We start from the raw sequence: 26,942 nt of genomic DNA, 5'->3' as shown, positions 1-26,942 counted from the left end.
CCAAATAAAGGTGCTGTGCTTTGCGCAGCCTAAATAAAAAGACCCCAGCGATAATTTGAAGATTTACGATAGTCTGTCTCCTAAACATTCCTCACCCGTTATTAGGGTTGGGTATCGTTTGGGTTTTATCCGATACCGGTGCTAAATCGATACTTTTAAAACGGTGCCGGTGCCGAAACGGTGCCTGAACCGGTACTTTGTTTTTAAAATGTTTTAAATTAAAATGGTCTAAAGCATGAATTGCTTTTTTTTATTGATGAGACAAATTTGAACATGAAATTGAACTGTTATATTCAATTTACTATCAAAATATCATTGCTCCTATGAATAATACATTTAAATGTTAAAACAGCTTGCCATGCATGCACACAAAATGGTAACCCAGATAGCAATTTCCTTTGGGCCGGATCCGCATAAAAGCCTTTAGATCCGCCTGTAGCGGACATACGGTATCTGGCTGTGGGCCAGATCTGCTCCTGATAGAGGTTTCAGCTCTGCTCGTAATGCTGTTTTATCACCGGTTTACAGATTTGTCCCAGGTCCGATTTCTGCAACTCAACTGGAAGTCAGGAAATGCTTTTAAAATACAAAACACTGATTTGGCCCAAACCTGTGACGGATATGAGCCGAAGGACCATTTTTTCACAGCAGACCCAGGTGGTAATGATATTAGTTAAGGTGCTGATTCTGCTAAATTGACTGTCCTTTCCCTACTTCATTGTCAACTGGCTGCTAAAGAAAAAAAAAAGGTATTTTGGAATGGCATACATTTAGAAACCATGGGTTTCGGTTCGCCCTGTCGGGACTTATTTTCCCAGTAATGACCGGCGTTCTATACATTATCCCTTACATGCATGAAAACATTTGAAAACAAAACTCACTGCCATGTAGGCTAATATTTGATCGCTGTTTTGCTACTAATTATATTTCACGTACTGAATACGCACACTAGAAAGTTAAAGTAGGCCTACTTTGCGCTCCATGTCTGTATGTCTGTTCATGTCCGCAATCGATTAACGTTCCTCAAATAGAGAACACATCCATGTACTCTTGCGTTATAGGCTGTCATGCTTCTGTGTTTACAAAATTCCTGACAGTTCCTGATCGCTAAACGTTTGGTTTCCTTTCCTGTCGATCGCGATTAATGTAGAAGCACCTCCTAGGCTATAATTTGACTTCAGCGATGAGAGAGGGAGAGAGAGAGAGCAAAGTGGTCCATGCGCGCGTGTGTGTGTGTGTCTCTGCATCGGGTTCAATTGAAGTCAGAGTTGGTCCGTCCAGTCAATAGTCCCGCATTCAGGCCGCTCCATTATTAGATTAATGTTATCAGACAGCACTGTAACGTGTGGGAATTTCTCTCATTACAGGGCTCCAGACTAACTTTTTGCACTGGCTGCACTGGCGCGCCTAACTTTTTTTCTTAGGTGCACCAGCACAAAAGTTAGGTGCACCCAAATATTCAGCCACATCGCAGCAGGTTCACTTTTTATCCTTAATTACTGTCCTATATAGGTTGTCCTATGACTTATGATTTACAATTCTACAAGAAAAGTAACTTAATGAAGTGTTGGTGCTTTAAGTGCTCCACTGAGCTGAAATTTAAACTTAAAATATCTCAAGATGAATTAAATAAAAATAACAGTGAGTAAATTAACAGTGCACATCTTTTAAGGGCTTCAAACTGCACATCTCATGGCTCAATGTCTTACATACTATCCTTCATGATCTTTAGGCCTTGGCTAAACCAGCTCGCCAGGCTAGCATCTTCCATAGAAATGTATTTGAGCACAATTTAAAGAGATGTTCCAAGTAGCCTGGAGGATTTTTATGTGATTTTGCAATGATTGCAATAATCATTTGACAGCTCCACAATGCAATTTACTTTTTAATTTTAGTATTTTTAAATTTTCAATAAGAACATCACTATGGTTAATGCAGTAACGGAATGGTAGGCCTATTATTATAGGCTATTGCAATGACTTGCCATGCTCTATCTAAATGTGTCCATTCAATTCACTGTACACAATGACCACAGTTATACATGCAGGGAATATTCGGGCTTTAAATGTAGCAGCGATATTCGGTTTGCGCCAAATACCGGATTAAATTGATTGATGCCATCAGAATGAGTTTACACAACTCGCGCGCAAAACGAATATTGCTGTTGAAAACCGGGTTACTCCCTGCATGTAACTGCGGTCAATGACGCACTCCTTTTCGGCGATATCTGTATCTCTGTCGTTCGGGAAGGCCTTGTATGCATTGTTCGCAATTTTAAGACGTCTTTTCATCTGCAATGACTCCTATACATTTGGCGCAAGTGGCATTCCTGTACGTCGGGTTTATGTTCAAACTATTTTTCTGGTGAATAATTATTTCGGACTGAACTTGGTGAAGGGAAGTTTCACTAGGCCTTTCGTAGGCAACGATAAACTTGATCATCATCTCGGGCTCGTCTGATCGGTTTGCTGCTGCCAGCCGCCGAAAGGCAGTGGGAAGAGGGGACATTTATCTCGGCCTATGTGACCACACTGTAATGCCACTGCATTCACTCTGTTTATCTGACGGGTCTCTGACCTCTCTCTCTCTCTCTCTCTCTCTCTCTCTCTGCAGCACACGCATTTTCAAATTTACACACAGGCACTGGGCCACGGCCAATCAGAGGGGAGGTCCCGCCCTTCACTATCTGTGATTTGTTTAAACCACGATATTGGCCAAATATGTGTCTGTTATTGAACCAAAGGTAGAGTTTCAATGCGGACACTTTTTCCTCTCTCGAAAAGCTGGTCGCACTGATTTTTTTTAGTCGCACTTTTGAAAAATTAGGTCGCATATGGGACCAAATTGGTCGCACTCTGGAGCCCTGCATTATGATAGAGTTGTGGGACTTTTATTATTATGCTCAATACTTCATAACTTATGCGCAATACCCGCAATCCTGCGCTGAAATTTAGGCCCTGGTTTTAAATGCACATCTTTTTTTATCGCGCTCTCTCGGAGGTGGCCAGCCGAGCAATTGTTCTGCTACCAGTTTGTGCCAATATATCGTCCAAAATGCTTGATTGCATTGCATTCTCCAAATTTTTAGCTAAATTTTCATGTACCACATCAGCATTTTTGTTCAGTGAATCTTTTATAAATTGCTTCACAATTAGCGCGGGCACTCGTCAGCAGCCTTCGGCTTGCCTCTTGCCACTATTCACTCCTTCGTCTTCATTAACATTCCCTGTAGAATTCTCAATATTTTTGGCCTCTATGTGTCCAGTTACATCTGTCTTGGTCTTGGATTTTGTGAAATAAATTTCTAAATATCACCTGCTTGCTGCAGCTTTGGTCTGCACGTCCTATTAAAACCGGTCTGTGCAGTCTTTTTAAAACGCATCTTTTTCTCTCTCGTGGGCATTTAATCTGCTGCCGGCTTGTCACTCCACATCGCCCAAAATGCTTTATTGCACTGCATTCTCCACATTTTTAGCTACATTTTCATGTACCACATCAACATTTTTGTTCAGTGAATCTTTTGTAAATTGCTTTACAATTAACTTCGGGCCTATAGATCTATGCCTGGCTTGCTTCGGTCACGTCTTTTTAAAACCATCTTTTTCTCTCTCGTGAGCATTTAATCTGCTGCCAGCTTGTGACTACACATTGCCCAAAATGCTTGATTGCATTGTATTCTCCACATTTTAGCTACATTTTGGTGTACCACATCTTTTGCTTTACAATTAGGCCTATCCGGCCCTCTTCTTGGCTGCCTTCACTCCTTCGTCTTCATTAACATTAATCTTTTTGGCTTCAATAGTCCAGTTACATAGTCTCTGTTTTTGGATTTTGTGAAATGCATTTCTAAATAAATGCGACTTATATATGTTTTTTTCCTGTTCATGACGCATTTTTTGACTAATGCGACTTATACTCCGGAGCGACTTATAGTCCGGAAAATACGGTAGCCTAAGTCGTGGAAAATATAGTAATAGACTACTGACCAGTGATCATATCTGAGCATATTAATATGACTAGTTGATAAATCATTTCAATTTGAATTGTTTGAACAGGTTTATTTAGGAAGTGGTTCTAAATTTAGGTTTGATACGGAAATCGGCTACATAGCTTTTGTATAGTACAAAGACGCAAAACTGGTGCTCTAAATAGCGATTCTGTTGTCTTTGAAAGGTTCTCTTATTGACACATTTAACTGCAATTTAGATTAACACCTGCTTTTACAAGGCAGAGATATTTAGGTGCAGAATAGACGTGTGCATTCACAGGCAGTTTTTGTACATACCGCTGTATACATAATTAGGCGCTCTTTACGCTTCCCCTCCCATCTATTAACGGCAAACTCCCACTTTCCCCTTGACCCTCCCATGAATGCATCTGCATGACACGGAAAAGTGCAATTTGCCATTTACAGCTCCCACAACAGGCAGTCTGCCAGAACGGCCCGTTTGTACATACCTCGGCATGATTTTACACGCATGTTGCGAAACAAATATGCCTGAAGTAGGTGCAAAAGCGTAGCTTCCAAAGTCTCTTGAGTAGCATGGGGCAGTTCTTGTAGACCTTGTACGGGACTCCACTGGGTCCTGGGGCTGAGCTGGATCTTGCATTCCTCACGACATCCTGGACTTCTTTCAGGAGTGGCTCTCTTATGTCAAAGGCCTCGGTGGGAGACGATGGGTCTTACCAGGATGTTTCTCTGGCCCAGCTCCTATTACCTGTTAGGGTCACTGTAGGTGTTATGCATACGGTCAATCTCCTCCTTTGAGCAGGCCAGATGTCCATTCTTCTTCTGCCCCAGCAGCTTCTTGGTGAAACCATAGGCACGCTTTCTAGCTCTCTCCCTCCATCGTCTCCGATGCCATTCAGCTCTGCACAGGGTCATCAACTTTTTCCTCTCCATGGCGAGACTGAAAATGATGGTTGTCATGGCAGATGCTTCAAGCACCTTGTTGACGTCTTCGTCGAATTGCTCCCAAACTGTGATTTTGCAGGTCTGGGGCCACTTGATTCTTGCCTTTCCCAGGGGAAGGCTCAGAGGGACTGGTTGTGCCACATGGAGGCTCTATGGGGTGCTTCCAGGCCTGGCTCCTCCTGCGTCTCATCAGGTGGGGTAACCTGTGCGCTGCAGCACTCCCTCTTCCTCTAAACACTTCTTCCTGGCCTGGTGAATCTTGAGGCCCAGGCTGTTCTTGCAGGTCTTCCCACATCTGCATACACTGCTCGTTGTCGTTTGTCCATTTCCATTTTTCGGTAACCTTGGGTCCGACAAATTGGGGTTCTCACCCCCCTCCCCCGCCCCCTCGGGCTCCCCTGGGGGGATTTCTCCATGTGTCAATCTGTAGCTTGCCTTGGGTTTCCTCCTCTCAGAGGACGCGGTTCAGAGAACAATACTCTTTTGACCAATTTTACTATTGTTGCCAATCACTGGGATATCTGTATTTTATCACTCTGAGTCTCTCTAAGTGAAGGAAAGGCAGACCTCAATGGGACAGCCAACCACCTTCAAGTTTATCAGACTGCACACAGTCCACCCATCTTCAAAATAAAACAAACAGCAGCAGAAGGTGGTGCAAAACCATGTTTTCGTTGTGGAGGCACACACAACCAACAACATTGCAAATTTGCCTCTGTAGTATGCCACTATTGCAAGAAAAGGGGACACATTGCTCGTGTTTGTTTTAAGAAGAGTAGGGAGGTCACATCAGCAGATTCTTCGGACACAGTTTCTAAATCGGAACAACACACACACACTGTTAGGCAACAAGACGAGGAATATGACATTTATACCATGGGCAGGCAGCCTTATGCTCATATAAAAAAAACATATCAAGCCACTGTGATCCTGAATAACAAGGCACATGTTATGGAGGTGGACTCTGGAGCCGCATGCTCCTTGATCAGTGAGGGCAGTTACAACACCTTGTGGCCTGCCCAGCCGCCTTTGCTGCTCAAGGACAGTAGTGTGCTTAACCCTTAGAACCCGATTGACGCAAAGTGCGTCAAAAAACACCCTTTCTTTTCTGTTACATTGCTCTGGAACTGTTAATCGTAGCGAGATGAAACCTTTAAAAATTAAATTAAAAAAAATCATGAAATTAAATCAAATTGTATCATATTTACAGTCTATACTTCTCTGCGTTCACCTGTGCACCCATTACTCTCGTTTGAATTACTTGCGAACCCGTGATCGCATAGATATGGCAAGCATAGCAAATGAAAGAGGAGACACAGGGCTATCCATCAATGTATCAATGTATACATAGGATCAATGTATATTGATCCTTCTGGCTTATGAAAACAGACGAAGTGACTGCAAAATAATAACGTCATGTACACAAACCAACGCTGCACACCCATTACTCTCGTTGGAATTACTTGCGGACCCGTGATCGGATAGATATGCCACGCATGTCAGATGAAAGAGGAGACTCAGAGCTATCATTTGATACCAAGTACATCCTTCTGTAACAGCAAAATAATAACTTCATATAGCTGGACTTACCCCACGTTTTTGTCTGTTTTTGTGGCAAAGCATGTTTAAATCCAACGCTATTGTGTGTTTCTCTATGGCAAAGCATGTTCATAATCCGGTTTTGAGATCCTAGCAAATTCCTGCATGGCATCCAATTCAAGGCTCACATTGCATCCCAATTTGTTCAACAAAGAAACACCTTGCCTTTACTTTGTTCATGGCAATGCAGTTGAGAATCATTATGAGTGCATACACCATAGGCACGCAGGCTAACACGCAACCTCGGGTCAAGTCAGGTCAGATCAGTTCATGTCACAGATATGGAGTGCAGAAAGGTCATTTTTCATCACTAAATAAAAAATGGCATTTATTTCCGTAAATCACACACCACATATTTCTGTAAATTGCTCAGCCCCAGAGTATCCCTCCAACATGGCAATTGTATTGCCCGATTCAGGACAGTCTGCCCTACACACACAGGAAATGCATGTAGAGCTATGAGCTTGCTGTGGTGAGATACATGTCGAAATATAAGAATTTTTATAATACACTTTTTATATTTTAATTCTTTAAAAATCTAAATAAAATCTACTAATACTAATACATGGAATGATGGAAGATCTGGATAGCCTAGACTCTGCTGAAAAAACAATATATAATATGTGTGTGTGGCACTTACAATGACCAGAATAAATCCTTATGAATAAAGGTAGTGAAAATGCCCTAAAAACAGCTTAGGGTTCTAAGGGTTAAACAATGGTCACAAGCACAACTACAAGTTAAAGGGAAAATGTTTGTGGAGGTGCAGTATCAGGGTAATCGCAGGACCTTACCCCTGATTATTGTTCAAGGTCAGGGGGCAAGTCTACTGGGCAGAGACTGGTTTGATGCACTGGACATTTCCGTATTAGGGGTGCACCAACTATGCCTGCAATCCGTGGAGCCCATCCTAACGGAATATGCAGAACTTTTTCAGGACCTCGGAGCCTCACGTACCCCTCCAATTGCCATTGATATTGATACGGCAGCATCACCTAAGTTTTTTAAAGCACGCTCTGTGCCTTTTGCCCTGCGGCCAAAGCTAGACGAGGGGCTTGACAAGCTAGTAGCTCAAGGTATTTTTGAACCAGTGCGACACTCGCGGTGGGCCACACCCATCGTCCCAGTAGTTAAAGGGACACCAGGCAACATTTTCGTGTTAATTAATCATCTTCGTAAGTCGGTATATGGTTAAATGACTCATTATGGGGCGAATGAAGGATCTCTCGCCCGCCCCTACTGCCTGTAGGAAGAATACCCCAAGTTCGGTGTATCCTACCCGCCGACCGAAGCAGGATCAGTTTACAGCACAGAGGCAGGCTAACGAAACGCTAGAGATTGTTGCAAACGTGGGTATAATGGCAGAGCCAGCGAAGAAGCAGCGAAAACCCTTGACGGAAGACGCAAAGAAAAGGAAAAGCTTCAGACCGAGCGAGGGGGAGTTTCGTAGAGAAAAAGCATCAGGCTTGCCTGGTGTCCCTTTAAAAAGGATGGCAGCTTAAGAATTTGCAGTGACTATCGCTGCACGGTAAATACAGTTGTGCAGCCTGATGTTTACCCCATTCCTACGATAGCTGAACTGTTCTCCAGATTGGCAGGGGGAGTTATCTTCAGTAAATTGGACCTCAAACAAGCTTACCAGCAGCTGGTGCTGGACGACGAGGCTGCAGAACTTCTCACGATAAACACCCATTGTGGGCTGTTTCGGGCCCGTCGCCTGCAGTTTGGAGTATCGACAGCTGTGTCCATCTTCCAGCGTTTTATGGATACCCTCCTCGCTGGTATACCAGGGGTGCAACCGTACCTGGATGATGTCTTAATAGCTGGTAAGACTGTGGACCAGCACAATGAACGTCTTCGTGCAGTGCTGGAACGATTTGCAGAAGCAGGTTTGCGGCTGCAAAAGGAGAAAAGTGTGTTCGCTGCCAGCCAAGTTGAATTTTTAGGGTTTCATGTGGACAAGGATGGTGTACGGCCAACTATGGAGAAAGTTGAGTCCATTCAGAAGGCGCCCTCGCCCCGGAACAAAACAGAGCTTCAATCATTCCTAGGCCTACTCAAATTTTCAGCTGCTTTTTGTCAAACAAGGCCACCATCCTGACGCACTATGATGAGACAAAGCCATTAGCGGTTGTTTGTGATGCTTCGCCCTATGGATTGGGGCGCTACTTTTCCATATGGAATCTGATGGCCGGGAGGCTCCCATCTGCTTTGCGTCAAGGACACTATCCTCCACAGAAAGAAATTATGCCCAAATAGATAAGGAGGCCTTGGCGGTCATCTTCGCAGTTAAGAAATTCTACCAGTACCTCGTTGGTCGCCACTTCGTGGTCTTTACTGACCACAAACCGCTGTTGGGCCTGCTACACCACTCTAAGCCCATGCCACCTGTCCTGTCCCCACGCATGCTTCGCTGGACCTATGATTACGAGCTGTGCTACCGCCCTGGTAAACAGCTGGCGAATGCTGATGCCCTCAGCCGCTTACCACTGCCCACTGCCATTCGTGAGACTCCGCCCCCCATGGAGGTACTCTTACTGGAAATGGCACCTGAAGCCCCACTGCATGCAAAACACATTGCTGTACTTACTCGGAAGGATCCAGTTCTGTCCCGTGTATTGCGCTGGGTCCTGCATGGCTGGCCAATGGACACACCTGACAGCCGTTTCAAGCCATTTGTTACCCGGCGCCATGAACTGTCCGCACACAAGGACTGCCTATTGTGGGGAAGTCGTGTGGTTATTCCCAGCCTGGTGAGGGAGGAGGTACTAGCCATGCTGCATGATGCACACCCAGGCATTGTGCATATGAAGGGTCTGGGGAGGAGTTATGCCTGGTGGCCGGGCATGGATTCAGCAATCGAGCAGACTGTAAAATCCTGTAAAACCTGCCAGAGATCCCGTCATGCACCACCAACAGCACAGCTACACCCTTGGGAGTGGACAACTAAGAAATGGTCCCGGTTACACATTGACTTTGCGGGTCCATTCCAAAGGAAGACATTTCTCATAATTGTGCACTCTAAATGGTTAGAGGTTGCCATGGTGAGTTCAATGTCATTCTCTGCAGAGATCAGCACGTTGAGACTCCTCTTCGCAACTCACGGGTTGCCAGACGTCATTGTTTCTGACAATGGTGCTGCCTTCACGTCAGAAGAATTCAAAGAGTTTGCCAGGCGGAATGGCATCAGACCAGTGACGACGGCCCCATACCAGCGACAGGAAAGAGCCCTGCCGAACTTCTCATGAACCAGCGTCTCACCACTGCCCTTGATCGCATTCATCCTGACTATGAGAATGAGATGCACCACAAGCAGGAAGTGAGTGCAGGAAAACTTCAAGGCCCAAGTAGATGCTTCAGACCACAGGACACGGTGTACATGAGTAGCTACACTGGGGGACACAAATGGATCCCTTGTGTGATAGTTTTAAAATAGAGTGCAGACTCCTGACAGACAGATGCACAGACGCCACGTGGATCAGCTGCGTGGTAGAGTGATTTCAGGGACGGATGTGGTCGCTGGAGAATCCATCGTTCCTGGACAGCAGTCACCTTAGGATGGGCTGCTTGAGTCTATACCTCAGCCGAAACACCACAACCCGAGACCAGCAGGTCTGTTGAAGACCCCCCTGGTCTTGTGACGATTCCTGAACCCACTACCCCTCTACAGCGTCCGGCAAGAGACTGTCACCCTCCACGCCACTTGGCTGATTTTGTTGACTGGGGGAAAGGGGTGTAATGTATTGAGATTTATGTTTAGGTGCATGCTCTCTGGTGAGTCCTTAATGAGGGGGGAGGGGGCTCTCGCGAGGTGAGACTAAAAGTAACGGGATGTGATGTTACGTTTTAACTGGGGAACTGGAGGTAGCACTTGAGTTGTGCATGTTGTGATTATTTTGGTCAAGTTCTAAGTAAAGAGTTCATTTACTACCACTATCTCTCTGGACTCTTAATATAACCATACAAATGCGCGGCCTGCACTCATTGTTTCAAAAGGAGTAATTTCGGCTGTCGGAACTGAAGAGCTGTGGACGGCACGGCAGGGCATGCCCAATGAAAATAAATCAACGCAACACAACACAGACCCCGCTTCTCTCGCGTCAGTCACTGAAATGAACGCAACACAGAACCCGCTTCTCTTGCGGCAGTCACTGACAGTAGCCTAGAATAAATGCATGGGGAAAAACACTTCCCCATGACAAAGACATCGTAAAACACTGAAAGTTAATATTTTGTCACTAGCAACATACATCTGTCCTTTGTCAAATGCAGTTGCATGTATAGCTCTGAACAAAACCGTTCAAGAGTTATTAAAGGAGAAGTCGAACGTGTGTTTTGTTTCAGTCGTCCCTCCTGGCTGGGACAAATGAAACAGCATGGGGGACGAATGAAACATCCTACAGCTTAAATTATGTAAACTTCCCACGACATCAATATTTGACAACATATCATGAATGGTACTTCAAGTATGTGTTATTTTAGATAGGGGACCGTTCGGTATTTATGGAATGCACCACACTTCGGGCACCCCTCTCTGCACACCACGTTTACCCCTCATTTCCTTCTTTCTTGCAGAGTAGCAAGATAAAGGCCTCATGCTGCGGCTTTCGTAGAGACTCAATGGAGATTGAGGGACATAGGCACTAGCAAAGGTTCTAGAAGGAATGTGATTTCTGGCGCCATATTACGTTCTCTTCGTTCCATAGCTGTCAACATTGAACATTGAAAATAAGGTAGATGCCCCGGGTTTCTCACCCAAAATACGGGAAAATGTCAACATCGTCCCCATTAACGTCGGAATGGTTGTAGCAACAAAGTAGCCTACTTTATTCACGCCTAACATCCTATACTACAGTAATTTGGTCAACTTTACACAGGCTACATTTACCTTTGGCTTACTTTTAGTATACCGTATAACGTTAAACAGCGTGCATGCTTAACACTAGTTAAGCATACTTGTGCTTCATGCATCCACATCCAGCTCCTAACGACAAGCATATCTACCAATTGACCTTGTTCCTGCCCAATCTCTAGCTTTGCTGTCTCCATCCTTTCTGTTTTTGTTGTTTGCAAAAATATATAGTATTTATTGGTAAACAGCAACAAGTGCAATTTGTTAATCGCTGTCATTCTCTCTCCTGCGCAAACAAAAATGTGTTACGTTCCAAGTAATATAAATAGCCAGTTTAGGGTCTACAGTGCAGAGTTCTTTCTTTCTTTCTCTAGTAGCTGAGTAGCCTGATGGTAGGCAGGTGCGCACGTAGACATACGGCCGAATATGCAAGCGCCAATGAATCGTGCTCTCGCGACAATCAGGCCGTTAAACTTAAATAGGTTAACATCACTGATTTGAAGACATCTGTTTTGTTGGAAGGGTAAGGGGGTAGCAACAGGGCAACACAGAGACAGGCCCGATGGCAGGGATAATGTTATGAGAGTATTAAAATATGGGATATTCTACGGGAAAATATTAAAACTGCAAGACAGTGGGGGGAAAGTTAAAATACGTGATAAACACTGAAAAAGATGGCATGCATTGTTTCGGTCCCCTTGCACAGGGATTATTTGTCACATTATTAATCACATATGATTATTTGTGAAATTGTGCAAACAGGTGCAACACATTTGAAAAGGAAGGACTGGTAGCATGCAAGCTCCCGGGAAAGATTGATTTAAGAACGTTATCACAGTGTGTCTTCGTGGCGCAAAGTGCGGGCGGAAGACAGCGACAATTGGCAGGGGAGGGTCATGTCTTTTTTGACAATTCTGTCGGAGGGTCATTGAACAATTTCTAGGAGGGTCATGCAACTTTTGACTGAAGCACTCAAAATCCCTCCGGATCCCTAAATAACGAACAGTCCCTAGATTGCTGCTGGGCTATATGTCTTGGTTCATGTCTGTTAACAACTCATTGCCGTCAAGCGCGTATCTCGCGGTTGCATCCATTACAAACAAACATGTGAACGTCTGGGATTGGGGAGAGCACTAAATGCTCTACTGCAGGGATTCCCAAACTGTGGTACGCGTACCCCCGGTGGTACGTGAGCTGCTTCTAGGGGGTACGCGAGATGCAAAGGGCTATGGCGGACAGGTGTAAAATTTAAATTTTAAATCTTTTGTAATTAATTCATGAATAAATACATAATTTCGAATCAGGTCATAATGATATGGAAACATGAAATTAAAGGATATAATTTATAAACTCTGTATGTGTTCATCAAAAAAAGGGCAGCTTATTAAACATGACGCCTGGAATAGCTAATAGAATGCGTTACTTTTGAATGCGTTGGATGGTCCGTGGTCCGTGGGGGGAAAGTTTCGCGGATATAACAGGTTTTTGAAAACAACAAAAACAGAAAGGAGGGAAGGAGCAAAGCTAGGAGTTATTTCAGATGGGCAAGAAAGGTAACATTAAGCTAGGCTTTACATTTAACAAACTAAAGGTAGCCTAAGTTTAGCCTTTCTAGGCTGTATAGCCTAATGTTGTCCAAACGAATATATCCTTGTCAGGCATTGTTGTACTGTAGGCCTATTATAAGATATTGTATGTGGATGTAGTTAGGCTACTATGCAGGCTACTTTTCATAACTTTTTAACTGACCAAATGCACGCACCTAAAACCGGGAAACGGACAAATATTGTCAACGCGGGGGGGGGATTATAGAATGCGTTACGTTTTTATGTGTTTATGTGTCGGATGGTGGGGGTACGCGAGCCGAGTCGGAATGTAGGCGGTGGTACGCGGGGGGAAAAGTTTGGGAACCGCTGCTCTACTGAATAAGCACGAAGTCAAACCTTTAAATGAAAAAACACTCTTTAATAATCAAAAAAATAAACCGCTAATGAAGTAAACTTGTGACCATCAAAAATCGTTTATCGCCTGTAACTCCGTGATAACAGGACGTAACAGGAAGGCATTTGGCTGAGCAACGGAGGTTAATATGCTCTATATTTTGTCCAAATGATGTCTGTCTATCATCGTTGCACTCGGAGAAAACCGGAATGTTTCATTTGTCCTGCGTTTCTTCTATGGCTGCAAACGGGATTCACTATTTCTAAACCAGTCTCCTAAAGTCTGTAGTGAAGTCTGTGTAGGGTTTTCCAGGCTCCATTTCTTTTTACGAGACACCCTGCTCACATCTGCCGGTTGTTTGGGTTGTTGCAGCATCGTTACAGTGTCACTGGAAAAATACAAATTAAAGTCGCGTGATACCGCGTAATCCCGCACGCGGACCACGAGGGAAGCTGGGCAAATCGAAGCAATGCCCACTGTAATTACATGCTGCAACATGTTGGTTGTACTAGTGTAGGTCTGATTTTCTTAGTGTTTGCATTCATAAATACAGATAAGCCAGAAACCTGCTACAATGTTGACTTAACGCTGGGCGGTACACCCATTTCAAAATTCTCTCGTTCCGTCTCACCACCAACTGAACACGTACTGACGTCTGACGTTGAATAAGTGAGATCAAAAGCTTATTCTGAATAAAAATTGCATCACAATTATTTTTTTTTTTTTATCTCAACCAGTTGTAATCTTCACACATCTGTTATAATTGATTGGTAGTTTCTCACCTTCTCTCGCTTTGGTTTGATCTCTCTGGCAACATCACAGTAGCCCATGACAGCCTCCACAAACTTCAGCATCCCTGAACCAGCTTTACTGATGGCCTGCATTTCCTCAGAGCTGGTGTTTAGATGTTTCAAGAAGCCTGGTGGAGAATGTGAACAAACAACCAAAAAAACATGGTAGATTTGCTCCAACATAAGAAGCCCTTCTGTCATACATACCTATACAAACGCTACATTTATCTGTACTAAAATAAAAGCATGTACAGTTGTGTTCATAACAGTAACTGCTGTAATATTATACAAAGGCATGGCTCTATGTGTTTACATAACAATCACCACCTCAAGGAAACTCAACTATTCTGAGTGTATCTCACCTCGAACAGTCTTGACTTGGCTAGCACTGATAGAGTCACAATCCATTTCCATCAGAGAACGCAAGAAGTTGGCCTCGGACATCATACCCTTAGCTGTTTTCCAATTGATCTCCTTGTGGCCACGCATAACAAGGATGCACTCACATACCACCTGCACCTGTTTAGGTGGTTTGGCAAAGGATCTGTACATACAGAGTGAGAATGCAAAGCAAACGGCCATGTTGACCATGTTAAAAAGCAACATTAAAGCAACAGCTGATAGTGGTCAAATGAAGACATAAATGATCTACTAACTGCGTGAGAACTTTTTAAATAACTATAGAGAATTAGTGAATGAGTTTTGTAGCTCTTTTCTGCATATAGACCTCGTGATCCCCCCCCCCAACGCAGTCATAACCACCCCATGAATTGTCATTGAATTAGATGGTCTCGTTTGTTAAACACACCTCACTGAAGTGTTCACGGACTAACTTCACCCTCATAGCGGTGCAAACATGCAGAAATAAATGACAGTAGAAAACACCCCACGAGCATTTTTTTATTAATGTTTTATTTAAGCAATAAGCCCCGAGAGGCCGTAGGTTACACTGATTTTACAACAGCTAAGGGGCGATGTTAGGCACGACACGCAAGTGAACTCGAGTGGCTTGCTCGAGCAGCTTAACGGAACTTTAAAAGGATCAATGATTATTCTAAAAACCCAGACAGAATATTTTCATCATGGAATATTGACTCCAGGGATGTGACTCCTACCTGATCTCAGTAACATCAGATTTGTCAAGGTCCTGCAAAGCAATGCGAGCAGCCTCCAAGGCTGGCAAGGCTTCAGCCAGAGAGCTCTCTGCATCTTTCTTCTCCACTGCAATCACCTTGTTCTGCTCCTCAATCTCTTTAGCTTTGTCCTCTGCCAGTTTTTTCTTCTCCTCAGCTGCATTGAACAAAACCTTTCTTTATTTAAGTCTGTAAACTCAACCAGTCAACCAACCACAGGCCAATTCAATAGTTATTTAGCTTATGTGGTTCAATGACAGCATGCCAATATGCTTAGAATAAAACAATTAAGAGTAAACTGTGTGGCAATACCCATACCCACACCATACTGACCGACACCAGTGTTAGTGGAGATCTCCTGTAGTAATACCTCACACGCATTGGATTTTTCAGCCAACACAACTTTCTGCTCTGCAAGCTTGGTATTGAGTTCAGCTAGTTGTCCACTAGCTTCCTCAAGTTTATCCAAACCTCCCTCAAGGCGTTTACACTGAGCTATAATACAAACACACAGGAAAGATAAATCATTCTGTTGAGAAACGTAAATCACAATACTCTATATGTCTCTTTAACCCTCTGATGATTTGGGGTGCCGTGATGTTGGTCCACAGTGTTTTATCAAGTCCAGAAACAATGCAGCTGTCAAGCAGGAGATTGTACAGCACTTCATGCCTCCATCTGCTGGCAAGCTCTGTGGAGATGCTGATTTTGTCTTACAGCAGGACTTGGCACCTGCCCACAATGCCAAAACTACTATAAACTGGTTTGCTGACCATGGCATACTGTACTTGGTTGGCCAGCCAACTGTTGCCTGACGTGAACCTGGAGAATCTATAGGGTATTGTCAAGAGGAAAATGAAAGATGCCAGACACAACAATGCAGACAAGTTTAAGGCCGCTATCAAAGCAACCTGGGCACACCTTAGCAGTGTCACAGGCCGATTGCCTCCATGCCGCATCGCATATATGCAGAGGACGGCCCAACAAAGTATTGAGTGCATAAATTAGCTATTTCAGATTAGTCAGAATAGTTAATTATTTTTCAGTATTATAAACTCTTTTTTTATATTTTTTTTTTAACATTTTGAGATTTGATTTCCATGAGCTGAGAGCTGTAATCATCAAGACTAAAACAAAAGAACAAAAAGACTTGAAATAAATCACTTTTGTGTAATGAATCTAGCATATGAATGTACCAGGACAACAATCTCAATGTTAAATTCCTAGTGCAATAGGTAGGGGATTTCACACAGCGGCTAATCAACAACCAAGCCTATTTACCATCAAAACTAAAATCACTAACAAATCACTAACAAAAACATCACCAACAGCCTCCAAGAGCATTTCACTGGGGTTATCAGGCACCCCCTTCATGGGCATTTTATTGAATTAGGCCCACCTTCAACACCTCCAGAAGGCTCAACAGTGGTATCTGGCATCCCAGACCCAGCCCCCTCCACATTCATGATGGGTTCTCTACCAACAAATACCGCCAAATGATTTGATCCTCTTCATTGCTGTGGCCGCTTATGATCCGATCAGCAACATAACCAGACAAACCGCAATTCCTCAATTCGGGCACCAACAGTTAGCAGAAAATTATTTGGTCATTTCTTTTCTTTGCTGTGGCTGTTTATGATCCGATTAGCTAACCTGACTCCACCAGATGGATGCTTCGCATTTGCTCTGCATGTCCATCTGGGAACTTTCCGTTGGAGAACTTTTGGGAAGGGGCAAAAATACTGGTTAGCTGATTGGATAAACCATCTGTCTATCACCACCTATGTTGGTTATCGACGGGCCAAATCAACCAATCAGATGAACACAGTATTCTTCTAATGCCTTCGTTTAACATACAATTATGTTAGGTAACGTAACTAACGTTTGTATGTGACATGAACCTCATCAACGACAATCCCCATCAAGTTTTCATGGTAGGCCCTACACTTCTGAAGAAAGTATATTCCTCCATTACGGACTGGAATCTGCCGTGGAGGATGTCTGTGTCGTTCATTCCTCCCAGCTGCATGCCTGAGACTCATAGCTTCACAGCGTCCCCAGGAATACTTTCTAATTAGGATAAAACGTACGCGATAGCTACATCTCATCTGTTGTTGCCACCATGTTGTTCATTGCGTCACACCTAAACCTGCCTCAACACCAACGCTGATTGGCCGTTCGTTTGGCGAACTGCTCCAAATTTTCTCTAGGATGGTCTCACGAGGCTACCGATCAGCAACATAACCCTACAAACCGCAAACCCTTGTTGCGGGCCTCTACAGATACCAACAATTACCTACAAGTTCTTTAGTCATTCCACTGTGTTGCTGTGCCCATTCATAATCCGATCAGCAACATATTAACATACCAAGCAATATAAGAAATACTTTCTGGAAAAAACTGGAAAACATTTAATACACAAATAGAAAAACTGGAAATACACAAATAGAAAAACTGGAAAACATAAATACACAAATAGAAAACATACATAGATGACAGATTTGATAATGTCCAAAAGAATTACAATAATGTTCCGTAATCATTGTTTAAACCTATTTGAACAAAAGCTAATGGTCCTCTTACAGTTAAATTCAGTTCACTTGGAAATTTACTGAAAAAAAACATTAACTGAGAAAATGTCTTACCCAGAATGTATTTGTCTTTGTCTTCCAGCAAATTGGAGTAGGTGTTGATGAAGTCAAGGTAGTTCTTTGGAGTAACATAGTTACTACGGCGGAGCTTCTGGAGGAACTTCTTACTGTAATCTCCCACAGAGGCATGCACCATGCACACATGACCTATGACTGCCTCAACATGTGAATCTGGAACCATGGGATTCTCACCTACGGGAGAATATGGTGGTTCAAATGGATACAGAAAATGTTCAGTTGCAAACATCAATGACCATGTACAGTATACAGAAACCTTATGAAAGCTTAAACTGACTATGGTGGATTTGGTGAGACAACTAATAATTTGTAACCCACATGGTATGAATTTCTTAAAGACATACCCAAAAAAGTCTGTGCTACAGCATGTAATGCTTGAGGAGGCCATGGTAGGAACCAGTCAATGCCTGTGTTATTCACAAGACCTGAGATACAGCAGAAACAGAGTATGATAAATATTAAATGATCACCAAAACAATGAATACCTCAGATTATCCTTCACCTATATGACATAAATAAACAAACTCAATGCATATACTTGTACCTGGAAAATTCCTGCACCGTGTTCTAAGGGTTTCCCCAACTGGAGACATTCCTAAGACAACATGAAGATTGTTGGCACTCTTGTTTACAAAATACTGCCACACACTTTCCTTAGATGGACCAACTCCCATCTTCATGGCCTCATCACGGATCTGTCCCAACACAGACTCCTTCTCATCATCCAAGAACAGAGCCGGAACCATCCCTTCAAAAAAAAAAAGAGGAAAAAAAAACAACAAAAAAAGAATGTTTGATATTGATTGGTCATCAAGACCAAATCTTTTTTGCCATTAGAAAATTAATGCATCCATAGACAGACATTGATCATGAATTCGATAAAATACTTATCATCATCATCATCATCATCATAATCGTGCTTTGTGCATCACAAAGAACAAAAATGACTGAATAAAATCTTCTCTCCTACCTAGTTTCATGCAATTAAACTATGTTTAAATGTGTTAGGAGTAGGAAACAAGAGAGGATAGTGTGAATACGCAGACAGATAATTAACAGTAAACTAAAATATTATCGATGAATACATACATTTTTTTACTTTTTAAAAACGTTTAGACTTTCAAAGAATTCTTAGCAGGCCTTGCCAATCTACCACTGGTGTCCTTACTACTGCCACTCTACTTTCAGCTGAGTAACTGTTGTTTTTATTTTCTAGCCCTTCCTTTACTTACGGAACACATTTACCTTGTGTATACTCTCATATCTTTCCCATGAAGAGGGTTTTGACCTCTATATTACTTTATTTTTTATACAGGTGAAACAGGAAGTCATGGATTACTTTTTTATATTGAAAGTCCATAATACACTCTGATTAACATAAAATAAAATGTTGCAAAATACATTTTGTTTGTAACATTTTCTAGGGGTGCCAAGAGTTGTGGCAGGTGTGATTATCTTGAAAACGTTGAGTGCTTTTGCACACCTCCTTGGGACGGGTGTGTCAGAGAAGGCCCACAGGATCACCGATAGTAGGTGTGATTATCTTAAAAAAATATATTTTTGAATAATTTGCCAAAGGGTAAGAAGATTTTTCCCATTTTCAGCGAGAGCTGATTCACCAAGAGGTGAATTTATTACAACACCAGTGGTGGCAATAATAGTGTAGGATGCTGTAATAACCACTTTACAAGCTTGTAGGTAGTGGTAGTGGATAAAGGAATAGTGCACAAAGTGAAACTGACTACAGGGCTTCACATCTAATATTCACATGGAGATGACATCTTCATCACAATAAGTATGATATTTAGTAAAATTAAACAAATAAACTATGGAATTGTTTAAACCCCAAGACATGGTATATCATAACTACCTGAGGTCAGCATATTGTTTATGAGCTCCAGGAAACCCTCCTCAGCCACGTGAGCATCAGTAAAGAGGAAAACAGTTTTCCTGTTCTCAATACCAAGCTTCAGGTACAAAGTCTTTAAATCTTCACGGAAGGTGGTCTCAGAGTAACCTCTGCTCAGCACAATCTCAAATACCTTAAGACATAGAAAAACACCAAATAAATGATCCCAATACTCCAAAACTTGATTAGTAGCATTACAATCAGATACAGTATGATACACAGAATAAAGCAAGTATGGTTATATTGATTAAGCTTTTACTTAAAATAAGATACATTATGATACAATACCTCACATCCCGCAGTAAAGGCAGCCAGTTTGGTAAGTGACTGCTTGCCTGATCCACCCACCCCAACCAAGAGGGCATGCCCGCGGTCCATACGGATAATACGGTGTACTCGGGTCAGGTGTTCCAATGCATCGTCAAACAAAACTAAGTTCATTCGGGTCTTGCATTCATTATACTCCTCCAGAATTTCCTGCAGCAAAGTTACATGTATAAAGTTTTCTTTCTAGCATGTATTAATTCTGGCAGTGTTTCCTTTCTAACATTTATTCTTTTTATTTCCTTCACCTGAAACAATGCTTTGGAAGCGTCATAATCCTGGATGTCCTCATAGACACGAGGCTCAGCCTCAGTTAGGGCTGCCCTATAATCGCCAAAAAGGATAGGATCTCTCATAGCTGACTCCAGGTCTGCTGCGAAGTGTTCTTCTATCAGTGTCTTTACATGATTCTGAACCTGTACAGACAATGTACAATGCATCTTCAAACCTAACTGCTTGCAATTACTAAGCTCAGCACTGAAAATACTCAGTATGGAGAGAGACTCACAAGTGTTTTATCCGTTTCATTGATGAGTCTGTCATGGAACACTCTGAGACATTCATTTCTCCACACACGGACAAACTGGGTGACTGTAAGAAATCTGTAAAGTAATGAGTGATGAGTGATGATCAACTATGATGTCAATTATTAAAAAATATTTGCATAATTATGTGAATGTGAGGAAAAAAAACATAAGAGCAGCTGAGAGTATACACACCTCTCAGCATTGGTCAGAGTTAAACCACTGTAGACCCTAGAGAGATCTCTCAAGTTGAAAATATAATGAAACTTGGAGGGTGTGGGTGGAAGACCTTTAACAATCATTTTGTACAGCTCCAAGGTGCAAAAGGTCAACTTATCACACATTTTCTGGATGCATTCCTCAAATGACTAATATGGGAGGCAAAGTAATCAAATTAAATATAATATGAATATCTATATTTGACAAGAAGAGTGTTACTTCAAAGGTAAATGTTAGCACAGATCACCTTGGTGTGGCCTTTGAGTATCGAGGAATATATGACATGTAAGGCCTCTTCTGCAGGGAAGGGTATGTTGAATACACTAAAGAGAGAAATGAAACGTGGATCGACTTCATTACGGCCACCTCCAGCCTTGCCCATGGCAGCAATAAAGCCCAGGTCCTTAAGGATCTTGTAGTTCAGCTCTTTTCCACGGTCATACATGCCCCCACGGTCCAGTAATAACTTTAGAAGAGCAATGGGCTGCTGCGTACCATATTCATCCACCTTAAAACATACATACACATGAACAGAGATTTTCAGAACCACTTAAACCACAAAACAACTTTTTTTCCACTTGGACTCCTGGGTCGAAAGACTTGCTGCACTGTCACCGATTTTGTTCCTATTGTCAACCTTGTCTATATCATGAATGAGTCCCAAAACCAAGGTGTAAAATATTTCTGTTCAAATCCTGTGAGAATTTTTCACTCATCCTATTTCAGCCTTAGATATTATTTTAGTTTTACAAACTAACTAAAGTGTGGTCCAGTTTTCTGCCCACAGTCAAGTTTTTTACAGTTAAGAATTATCCAACATAATCACATATTTTGAGGTACCAGAGGTGGAAAGTAACGAAATACATTTACTCATGTTACTGTATTGAGTAGTTTTTCTGTGTATTTTGTATTTTTTAAGTAGTTTATAAAATCGGTATTTTAAATTTTACTTGATTACATTTTGAGTGAAGTATTGTACTTCGCTACATCAAAAATCCTATCCGTTACTTGAGTAAAAAAAAAAAAAGTTAAGACTAACGAAAACAGGAAGGGAGAGAAAAAAATTGCGCCTTAAACCACTAGCCTAGTGATAATGATCAGCATGTAGGCAGAGAATGTCTAATAAACGGGCTCTGATGTAGGCTAGCCTACAACAGGACATGAATCAAGCTGGCGCCATGCAGTCTTTCTGAAAGTGATGGAGATGGAGCTGGATCACGAGATGCATCAGATTACATGTGTATGTATTTTCCGCTATTTCAATGGGTTGTCTCAGTTCGTTTTAGCTCTAATGATTGCGGAGATATTCAAGCAAACCCCATGGGATTTCGTGTTTTGACGTTTGTGCTCACCTTTCTTTGGAAAGAAGTTTATTAGCAGTTGTTTCCCCTTATTTTAATATCTCTTTTTCCTGTTTTGGCCTTTGTTTTTGGTAACCTGACTTGGCTTCCTTGGAGAAAGACATTGCACCAGCAGCACAACAATTAGCGGTCCACTAGGCCTACTAGCGATGCTCAACTAAATAAACAAAAGATAGACTACCTTATGAATCGTGCAGGCGGACTAAACCATTTAGCTCTTTAGCAAGAGAGAGTGACAATGACCTTAGACAGTTTTCACTATGTTGTATACAAAATCACAGTCAGTCAAACTTTAAATTTCGTCTGACATTCATTTTGACATTTAAAGTAAGGAAGGAAGTTAAAAGGAAGGAAGTTAAAATATTCAGGTAAAATAAATATATGGTGGAAATAAGTATTGAACGCTTAAATGTTTTTTTCAGTAATTAGCCTAAACTTCCAATGAGTCTATTCAAAATGTTCACCACGTTAACAAAAAATCCCAACATAAGAGTTATGTGTAATAAAGTAGAATGACACAGGAAAAAAGTATTGAACGTGCCTACTGAAATTTCTTCAATACTTTGTGGAAAAGCCTTTGTTTGTAATGACAGCTTCAAGACATTTCCTGTATGACAAAACTTATTAGTCACAGTATCAGGTGTGATATTGGCCCATTGTTCTAAACAGATTCCAGGGGTCCCTCTTGTGAATCCTGATCTTTAGTTACTTCCAGAACTGTTTAATTGAATTTAATTGAATTGGCTGCCTTCAAGTCTTTCTGGAGCTTTCTCCGAGTGGTCCTTGGCTATTGGAATTGACTATCCTTCTGACTCCCTGGTCATAAATATGGCCGGTTGATGATGCAGTGATGTTCCTTCCACTTGCAGATAATGGCTCCCATGCTGCTTACTGGAAGATTCTGAAGCTTTGAAATGCATCTGTAACCAGTTTCATTGATATGTTTTGCAACAATAACGTTGCAAAGGTCTTTGGAGAGCTTTTTGCTTTTATCCATCATGAAATGTTTCTTGTGTGACACCTAGGCTACTAACCAAGCTTATATTAATTTGCACAGATAGAAAGGATAAGTACTCTCTAACTACTTACAGATTCCAGCTCGCTCCTTCCCTTTCCTTGCCTTAGTGCCTTTTCTTAGCGTGTTCAATACTTTTCCCCTGTGTTATTCCACTTCATTACACATGACTAATGGACTTGTTTGGATTTTTAATGTGTGGATTACCTGAGTTATTACTAATGCCTGGTGAAAATGTTGTGCCCACCGTATTCCACTTTTCAAGGGCCCTCTCCTCCATTGGGGCCCTATACTTCCCACTTTCACCCCCAGTTCGACGCCCTTTAATCTGCTGAACCTTCTGCTCGTTTCCAAATATAAAAAAACTATCTGCAACTCAACATTGGCCTGCCTGCCTCAGCTGCCTGCAGGGGCTTTTCAGTTGTGCTGGATTACTGTTCACTGCAAAGTGACCAAGGATGAGTGCAACTAACTTCGAAAATCAACTACTGCTCAAACTTAAAGGAGAACTCCACATTTTTGACATTTTTCAACGTCACCGAGTACTGTCGGTATGAACAAAACTGAAACAATAGGTTTTACCTAGCTCGAGTTGCTGCAGCTACAGCGCTACACACTGCGAGCATGAACATGGCTGCCTTAGCTGCTGGCTGCAGCAACTCGAGCTAGGACCAAAGTCCTTTTAGGCAAGTACATCCACTCTGCGGCCATATTGCAACGCTTTTTGGGCACTTATCGGGCATCTATTTCTGCAGAAATGCGTGTGCGTAAGGCTTCACGACACCAATCTTGCTCCAGCGGCGAGATCACAACAGATGATTGGCACGATGTCTTCACAGCTCACCACATGATTGGCTCAATGTATTCACAACACACCACAAGATTGGTTCAATGTATTCGCATGTCGACGTTTTGCCGCGGAAGGGTTGTGATATGTGTAGACAACTGCCATATTGGTGTTACAAACTAACCCCATGCATTACTATGGAGGATATTTTGAGTGCTGTCTCCTCATTAGAAAGTCTCTGGTAAAACTGGTTGTTCTGGTACCCCCCTGGTACTTTTACTTGAGTACAATATTTTCATACTTTTTCCACCTCTGTGAGGTACATAGATCTGTATGTGGATAACATCAAGTGTTTACCCTGACTGTGAAACTACCCTAGACTATAAAACACTGATACTGGTAAATGTATAACTCACCAGTGGCATGTTAAGATCATCCATGAATACCAACAACCTTTTCCCCATAGAAGGACCATATGTATCCTTAGTCCTTTTCTCTACACTGGCCTCCAAATTTCTTTGAACATCCGTTGATGTGGTCCTTGATGAGAAATTTATTGTCAGCATCATCTGTGGAAAAATATACACATATGGACATTCAAACAATTTTCAATGTTCATGGGTAAGTAAATGTTCACGTTTTCACTTACACTTGTATGTACCAAAGTGACATCACATAGATTTAAATAAAGCTAAATCAATGCAAATATAACAAATACTCAAAATGCTGGTCCTCTTGTATGGTGTAATGGTGTATGTGTGGCAGTTTCCACTACCGAACCTGGAACTTGGGCGAGTGGCATTCCCGTCCCAGCTTACCTGCTGATCCAGCAAATTTCTTCACCTTCACCTCTGCTTGAAAAGTATCTCATATTCATAACACATAAGCCTTATCATATTGTAAGTTAGCCTATAGCCTTCCAGGCACTAAAAGACACTAATGCACTCGCTCTATGTTTAAAGGTGACAGAGAATCAAAAACCGTTTTACCTAGTCTTTGTTAAATAACGGTAGTATATCCGCATTCAAGAACACCCCTATATACGGCAAGCAGATTGCAGCAGTGTTCACGACGTTCCAAGGTGTGCCCTTTCAGGCTGTGCAAGCGGTGTGCAAACTTTTCATTACTGAAAGAAATGCACGAGATGCTGTTCATTTTTAATCAGATTCCCACTACATTAAGATAGGCCATACTGAAACTTTGGTATGTACAGATGTATTTGTACATCTGTATGGAATTGTTTAAAGTGTTAGCACTGGTTGTATTTCCTGGCAGCATACTACATTTTCTCTCTCTATGGGCATGCGAACACAGTTTCCACATAAGCACCTGGTGAGTGAGGAGTGGACAGTGGTCAATCTAATTTCAACACCTAGCCTACACTAAGAAGGTTGGTCTAAAGTGATTGCATTGGCGGTCTTACAGTAGCAATATATAGTAAGCTTTTATTGGATGAGAAAGTTTATTGATGGTCAAGTGTATGTAGTGCCCTTCACGTTTGTGTGTCACTCCGAACTCGTAAAATGTGGAGGCATGGTTAGAACCCTTGGCATCAAACTTCGAAGCATGGATTACCCCCTTGGCCAAGCTTTAGCTGAATCAGTTGTTGCCAAGTTGTTGCCATGCTCACGCTAAGACGATGGCATGTCGGCATCTGCGTCTTTAGTTTGTGAATATGTTTCGCCTGGTGCGAAAACATGAAAGTAGCCTAGCTGTCTCCGAGACATTGGTAATGGGAAACATTTGTAACGTTTGTATTCCAACTGTTGTCCTAAGACATTTCGACTTTTAATACAAAACATATAGGCTAAGCATCAGCCTTTGAGCGAGCTGCCTCTGTCTATTTAGATGCTCATATTATTCCAAATAGGCCTAGTTGAAACGGTTCTATTTTCGTTCTGCTCGATCGGTAGGCTACCGTCAGCCCAAGACACAAACAGCCTCCGGGCATATGCATTAGAGTATAAGGCTGAATCTGTGAATGGGCCATAGCTGTAAAAAGTTGGTTTGTCCGTGTTCCGAAGCCAGCAAAGTTACATTCTTTTGAGTGGCAGCAAAGGCAGCCAATCAGCGTCAAAGGATGCCAAATAGGTGACAAACCACGCATTGAAAATGCCCCACCCTGCCATAGCTTTCTGACATAGGGTTTTTAGGAAGCTTTAGGAAACAAAATGTTGTTGTCTATATGTCATATCACAGAACAAGGATAAATACCCCGTTCAATCATTCCATGTCACCCTTTAAAATAAATGATGTGTGTGCTGTGCTACACTCATTGTCTCTATCCCTCTCAAAAGTTTAGACAGAAGTAGCCTAGATTTCATGTTTAGTCTACCTTAAACAGAACAGTTATTAAATATAGACGTGAACATGAAATGAAACACAGAACAATAATTTGATTGTTTCAGCACACTCCAAAGAGACACAAGGTGTTCATGGAATATTGCATGTTATGCCTTAAAGTAGCCTAAGCCTAATTTTGGACTCTAACTAGAGCTTCTTTGTACTTGCTAAGTTTAGTAAGTTAGCGTTAACTGACGTAAATGAATGACAAAATAGCCTAGTTCCATACTAGATATTTCAGAGTAGAAGAGGCTTCGAGTTCGGTTTATGTGTTTATTTTTTTTAACTGGTTGCAGCTTTAGTTGAAGTTAGAAGTTAGAGTAGATAACGCGCTGCAGTTCAACACGTGTGTTTTTTTGGTCTCTTGGCATGTATGCTGGACGTGACATTGGGAATGTGGCTGCATCGTCGATTCTACATTTGATTTCGAAGTTCAAGATCGAGATGTAATTTCAATCGATTTTCGGCTTAAGACTGAAATCGTGACACTATTACTAATTTGTGGCATAAGCTTAATTTTGCAAAGCAATAAGAGCTGAATAATTAAAACATGTTGGATA

The 26,942-nt window shown here is 42.1% G+C and overlaps 1 protein-coding gene across 1 annotated transcript in view; it reads right to left on the bottom strand.

Moving 5' to 3' along the window:
* dnah10 (dynein axonemal heavy chain 10) overlaps positions 1–26,942 on the bottom strand; it is a 394,370-nt gene that overhangs the window by 104,812 nt on the left and 262,616 nt on the right. The window contains exons 45-58 of the mRNA XM_076271417.1: positions 24,456–24,608; positions 21,124–21,384; positions 20,853–21,025; positions 20,642–20,735; positions 20,382–20,549; positions 20,098–20,286; positions 19,771–19,942; positions 18,445–18,648; positions 18,245–18,325; positions 17,877–18,074; positions 15,565–15,726; positions 15,214–15,388; positions 14,461–14,642; positions 14,090–14,226 (exon numbers count right to left, since the gene is read on the bottom strand). Coding sequence (XP_076127532.1) covers positions 14,090–14,226; positions 14,461–14,642; positions 15,214–15,388; positions 15,565–15,726; positions 17,877–18,074; positions 18,245–18,325; positions 18,445–18,648; positions 19,771–19,942; positions 20,098–20,286; positions 20,382–20,549; positions 20,642–20,735; positions 20,853–21,025; positions 21,124–21,384; positions 24,456–24,608 — 2,349 coding nt within the window. The remainder of the gene's footprint in view (positions 1–14,089; positions 14,227–14,460; positions 14,643–15,213; positions 15,389–15,564; positions 15,727–17,876; positions 18,075–18,244; positions 18,326–18,444; positions 18,649–19,770; positions 19,943–20,097; positions 20,287–20,381; positions 20,550–20,641; positions 20,736–20,852; positions 21,026–21,123; positions 21,385–24,455; positions 24,609–26,942) is intronic.

This window comes from Alosa pseudoharengus, unplaced genomic scaffold, assembly GCF_046254945.1.
Source record: "Alosa pseudoharengus isolate Yale_2024_CS ecotype anadromous, Long Island Sound unplaced genomic scaffold, YU_APseudo_1.1 YU_APseudo_1.1_scf_6, whole genome shotgun sequence".
Lineage (NCBI taxonomy): Eukaryota > Metazoa > Chordata > Actinopteri > Clupeiformes > Clupeidae > Alosa > Alosa pseudoharengus.
Note: the sequence above shows the minus strand (reverse complement) of the source record. Positions and strands in the feature narration are given on the sequence as shown.